Consider the following 5,977-nt stretch of genomic DNA (forward strand, 5'->3'; position numbering starts at 1 on the left):
AACTAATCGTTTTATCTCCACATTTTTCTATGTGTATTGTCTATGTGTGTATTTTAAACACAAAGACTAAGAGAATCTTCATAGGATTGTGACACATATCTCCTTGTAACTACGACCAATTTCGCATAAACATACTTTTTTGCCGTGGGTCTGGTAATTGCAACTAATTTCTCAAAAATAGTGATGGGAACCTTACCGCAATTTTATCGACAGTCATGTAGTGTCTGCCATCGACACGCCAAGAAGACCATGGTAGCAGAAATAAAACTCAGGGATAAACTGTTATTTTTAAAATCATATATTTTTTATGCAATGTTTTTTAGTTGTTAAACAGACTAAAAAATAATAGCTATATTTTTATTAATCATCATAAAATAGTTTACTTATGCTTAATCAAACAGCCTTTTTACTTTTATCAGACTACTAAATAATTAGTAATGTTACGTAGTTACGTTTCCTAGCTTCAACTAATGACAAGAAATAAGTATTTTATGCATACTTAAACTATTTTATCTAGCTTTATCTTTATTAATCTAAATAAGTAACTTAATCAAACAGCCTTTTTTAACTTTTATCAAACTATTTACTAATTAGTAAGGTTGCAAAGTTACGTTTCCTAGCTTTAATTAATGCCAAGAAAAAAGTTTTTTATGCATACTTAAACTATTTTGTCTAGCTTATTTTTATTAATCATAATAATAAAATATTTTATGTTTATTTATACAGTCTTTTTTAGTTATATTTTGAAACTATTTACTAGTAACTAACAAGAAATAAGTCTTTTGGTATATACTTAAATTAAATAAAGTTTTTGTACTGAATACCATACTAATTAATATGAAAAATCGTAACGTAACGTAATTTATTACGTTTATAAGCTTCTATTAGTAACATGAAATTAGTTTTAACACTTAAATTAAATAACGTTTTTGTACTTAATACTATATGAATAATTGTTTACATTTCCCAAATGTCCATTCTCTCAGAAAGGGTAACTTGTTTACTTACATTCAAATATCTCTACCTTATAAGGAAATATCACAGTGTCTCTTTGTTCATTTAACACAGGTTTTGGTAAACGTGAGATCACATCTTTTTTTTCTATAATTGAAATATCATCTTCAACTAACCTAAATTCTCTGTTATTTTTATAAGATTTGAGTCCTTTTACTACAATTTTTTCTTGGTTGATTTGATCAATAAGGCAAACGTATTTGTAGGTTCTTTTGCCTTTGATCGACTGAAATGCAGCAAGAATAAAGTCTCCCTCGTTGAGATCGTTATTTACTTCGGAGGAATTCGGCATATCGTTCTGAAAAAAAAAAACTTGCTAACCGATCTTATATAAGTATGCATTTTTTGTATATATAACTTATATACTTACTTCCTTCCCTCTTAGTGATTCCACCATCCTGTTGTTAATAGATCTTTTCGTTACTCTTTCTTCTTTCATTTTAAGCATATCTTTTTCTTCTTTCGATGTAGATTGTAGCGGTTCTTGCAACTCTACTTCACAAGCGTCGTTCAAAGTAGATCGTTTTTTGGTAAAATTCACTTCTTTCTGAAAATTTAGTTTAATATTTAAACAACCCTATAAGTTATATAATGAATAAGTAATATAAAATAAATATATAAATTACATTTATATCATCACATATTTATAATAATATATATTTAACGTTATACAGTAAGTACTTATCCTATTTTATTGTGTATATAACTTAAATATACTTACTTCCTTCCCTCTTAATGATTCCACCATCCTATTGTTATTAGTTCTTTTGTTCACTCTTTCTTTTTTCATTTTACGTGTATCTTTCTCTTCTTCTTTCGATGTAGATTGTAGCGGTTCTTGCAACTCTACTTCACAAGCGTCGTTCAAAGTAGATCGTTTTTTGGTAAAATTCACTTCCTTCTGAAAATTTAGTTTAATATTTAAACAACCCTATAAGTTATATAATGAATAAGTAATATAAAATAAATATATAAATTACATTTATATCATCACATATTTATAATAATATATATTTAACGTTATACAGTAAGTACTTATCCTATTTTATTGTGTATATAACTTAAATATACTTACTTCCTTCCCTCTTAATGATTCCACCATCCTATTGTTATTAGTTCTTTTGTTCACTCTTTCTTTTTTCATTTTACGTGTATCTTTCTCTTCTTCTTTCGATGTAGATTGTAGCGGTTCTTGCAATTCTTCTTCACAAGCATCTTCCAAAGTAGATAGTTTTTTGGTAAAATTCACTTCCTTCTGAAAATTTTTAAACAACCATGTAAGTTGTATATCAAATAACTAAAATAAATTAAATACATAAATTACTTTTTTTACTACATATTTATAATTATTATATATTTAAGGTTATAAAGTACTTATCCTATTTTATTTTACTAACATTTATGAAATATGAAGAGAAGTAGGTAATTATTTTTTTTTACCTAAAATACGACTTACGTTTATATTGACATCCTTTTCTCCGGATATTTGTTTTCGTCTTTTATTTACTCTTTCGCTTTTTAGTTTAGGTTTCTTCTCTAAATTTTCGTTAGTAGTTGATAGTAATGGCTCTTGCAAATCTTCGTCAAAGCTCTCATCACACAACAATCTTTGAGCAAAGGCAGCTAAATCTTCATCATCAGAATCATCCATCGGTGTGTATGAACAATCGCTTTCACTGTCCGATTCCAAATTCTTTCTTTTTTTAGATTTGCTTTTTTTGTCAATCAACTTTTTCTGTTTCTTTTTCTCGTTTTTCTTTTTGTTGTTTACTCTTTTAAGTTTATTGAGTCTTTTAATTTCTTCCGCCTTTTCTTTTTCATCTTTCTTTTTTTTCATACGATCAATAGCTTCTTTGTAAGTTAATATCTCTGCTTCTTGACTAACGCGTTTTCTTGAAGTTTTAGGTATGTCACTACGTGAAATGGTCTCCAAAAGAAGTTCTTCAAATGAAACATGTTCATCTTTCTGTTTTTGATAGCTAGTTGAAGTGAGTTCGATATTGCTCAATATTTTGACGTTACCAGAGCCACTGTTGGTAATATTGGAATTGGTATTTTTAGAAAGTGAAATTAAAAACGTTTTAGGGTCTTTCACGCGTTTGGGTAGATCTATTTCTTTCTTCCCACGATTAAGGATCTCAAGCCACATGCTCGTGCACATACTCGTGAGTGTTGGAACTTCATTTCTGTCCTGACTTTTATCTTCCTGAGTGCCATTTTCTACCTTCCTTCCTTCTTCAGCATTATTATTGGCAACGCTATGAGACTGTTCATTTTGTTGGCGAATATGTTCTTCCCATTTTGACCATGAAAGCTTGTCAAACTTTTCTTTTGGAATTGTATCACGATTCAACGGATATATACCAGATTTTCTAAAGCCATTTTGAATGATAACTGGGTTCAAATCATTCCATATCTTAGTTATGATCCTGGCAAATTCTGGTTTTGGAAGCTTTGCACCCACATGGAGTCTTTGCCATTTTACCAATTCACTGTCCCAGTTGTCTTTCATAGGTTTCATTGTGCTGCAGTCTAATGGTTGCAGAATATGGGATGAGTGAGCCGGCAGTTTAAGAACTGTTATCTGGTTGGCCATTAGAAGTTCTATAACACTCAAGTCTACATGTGTTGAATGGCCATCAAATATTAATAAGACTGGCCTTTCCGGTCCAATTGCTGGTATGAAAACCTTTGCGATATAATTTTCGAATATTTTGGTTTCCATCCACCCCTTACGGCTTCCAACATACGCTGTATTAACATTTTCGTTTTCGAAAAAGCAATTCGACCCTAGTTGTTTCCCCTGAAATACTATCAAGGGAGGGATCTTTTTACCGAGCGCATTTGAAGCTAACAGTACAGTGGTGTTATTCCTTCCAGGGGACGCAGTTGTTCTAGTAGAAGGGTACCCCTTCAGGCCAACAACTTTAGTCTTGGTGGGGTCGTTGCAGAAGCTGGTCTCATCTAAGTTATATATATGTTGGGGTTTGTCTTCTAGTTCCAGTTCCTTCGTTATGCGCTCCAACAAATCAAAATAATTGTTAACAGTGAAAGGATTGCAGGCTTTTTTCCTGGCAACCTCTACGGACTGTGGTTTTTTGACACTTAATCTGTGTCGCCTTTTAAAACCCCGAAACCATTCTTTGCCAGGGTAATCATCTTTGAAACGAGTTATGAGTCCGTTCCTTTGTATATAAGCACATATTAATTGTTTAATCTCCTTTGATGTAAGCGGAAACTCACACTTTTCCATTTCGTGAATAAGAGCAGCCACTCTGCTTTCCCAAGCTGTAGATAATTCAGTAGGCCTGCCAGGCGTCGTTTTTTTGGCACCACGCGTTCCGTATACACGGTGAATTATAGTTGATCTTGGTATATTATATCTTTCTGAAGCTTGATAGCTGTTCATTTTTTTGTTTTGTACATTTTCGATTGCTTCCATTAAGTCATTAAGAGAATATTTTGCTTTTTTTTTACGTGTTGACATCTAAAAAAATATTTTTTATAATATATTAAAAACCAGTTGTATGAATCAAGTAAGTATAGTGCCTAGTTTCATCAAATTCCATTCGATCATTAAGCGGTAGAAACATAGAAAATAGCAAACAGGCGATACTTATTTATTTATTTAACCATTCGTTGTACACAATAAACTTATGAACAAAAACTACATGTAGAAAAACGACACAGCAGGCCCTGCTTATTTCTACAAAAAAACCTGTTACAGCAGAACTAAGTAAGTGAAAAGGCAATAAAAGATACGCGGATACAAATAAAAAGGCGGATAAATATGTATACATACCGGCACAATTAGCGGAATCTTTGTACCCCAAAATAATGTACACCCGGTCCGTCGTGGGTAAGAAGAACAAAATTTAACAATATTACCAATTTTGGATCTTTTTTTTGTGAAACTGTTCATATCAGCTAATTGCATATTTTTAAATTTCCATGCTTTTAATAAAAATAAGCAAAATCATACAACAAATTTAATATTAAACCATGGACATATTAATTTGGTACGTTGTATCTGATAACATTTTCATGAAAAATAAACGTAATTATCTTGTAACCACCCTTTTCTTAAGTTACGCTAAATGTGCCGGTGTGTTATGTTATTAGTGATTGTACCGATATATTCGTGTTCACTGCCACATCACTAGCTTTTTCAAATTTCATACAAAAATTGGCAGCTAATTGTAACTAACCTAAAAATTGCAAAATAGTTGCATTTACCAGACTTTGCATTTTTTGTCTGGTAAATGTAACTACAGAGAAAACTCGGAAAATATTCATCGTAGAATAAAACAAATACAAACAAAATGACTTACCGTGATTAGTTACAACTTTTCTTGTGAAAAAACTTGCGAGGAACCACTAAAAACTATTTTTTAGAATAAAAATGCGCACCGTGTCCATCCGACGCCAGCAGACTCAAAATGGCGGATGACAAAAAGCTTTATAACTCCCACAATTCTTGAGCTTGCAGCGCCATCTACATTTTTGAGGTAGAACTTTTAGTATTAAATTGAACGAGTCTGTCGTTTTACAATAAAGTAACCCTAGAGGGAGTTATTGAAGTTAGTTGCATTTACCGAATAGTTGCAATTACAAGACCCCACCTTATATCCGTCCTGGTTTTAACATGGCCTTTAGGCTCTTTTTACTTTTTTAATTTTCTTCAAAAAGGCCTAGGTGTCCGCCACTGGGGGACTTCCTCTTTAGGCTGACGTAGTCGGCTCAATAGTCAAATAAAGTACCAAAGCATTCAGTGTAAAGAGGAGCACAGCCATGCAGCTATACAATGGGATAAAAAATACAAAGTGCGCCGCCGCAATGCACCTATATGGCGCATGTCGTCAGGTAAGTTATTCAAATGAAGTTCTACTCGCGTTACCGTGCTCGGCGGTGACATATTCGATAATTTATACTGCTAATGGAATCGTATTCTGTACATTCGTTC

General features: G+C 32.1%; 1 protein-coding gene across 1 annotated transcript; it reads right to left on the reverse strand.

Annotated features, from left to right (window-relative positions):
- Positions 1-317: 317 nt before the first annotated feature.
- On the reverse strand, positions 318-4,267 carry LOC134667990 (uncharacterized). Its single transcript, XM_063525428.1, has 5 exons — positions 2,471-4,267; positions 2,090-2,269; positions 1,736-1,915; positions 1,385-1,561; positions 318-1,312 (listed from the first exon to the last, which is right to left on the reverse strand). The coding sequence occupies exons 1-5, from the start codon at positions 4,265-4,267 to the stop codon at positions 1,001-1,003; spliced, it is 2,646 nt and encodes an 881-aa protein (XP_063381498.1). The 3' UTR covers positions 318-1,000.
- Positions 4,268-5,977: the final 1,710 nt, after the last annotated feature.

This window comes from Cydia fagiglandana, chromosome 10, assembly GCF_963556715.1.
Source record: "Cydia fagiglandana chromosome 10, ilCydFagi1.1, whole genome shotgun sequence".
Taxonomy (NCBI): domain Eukaryota; kingdom Metazoa; phylum Arthropoda; class Insecta; order Lepidoptera; family Tortricidae; genus Cydia; species Cydia fagiglandana.

What these genes read in the sequence shown, in the direction of transcription:
- LOC134667990 (XM_063525428.1), bottom strand. Translation starts at nt 4,267, where the DNA reads ATGGAAAAGTGTGAGTTTCCGCTTACATCAAAGGAGATTAAACAATTA. An exon ending in AAAAGGATGTCAATATAAAC is followed by an intron (nt 2,270 to 2,470) that starts GTAAGTCGTATT and finishes AAAAATTTTCAG; the next exon opens with AAGGAAGTGAATTTTACCAA. An exon ending in AATCATTAAGAGGGAAGGAA is followed by an intron (nt 1,562 to 1,735) that starts GTAAGTATATTT and finishes CTAAATTTTCAG; the next exon opens with AAAGAAGTGAATTTTACCAA.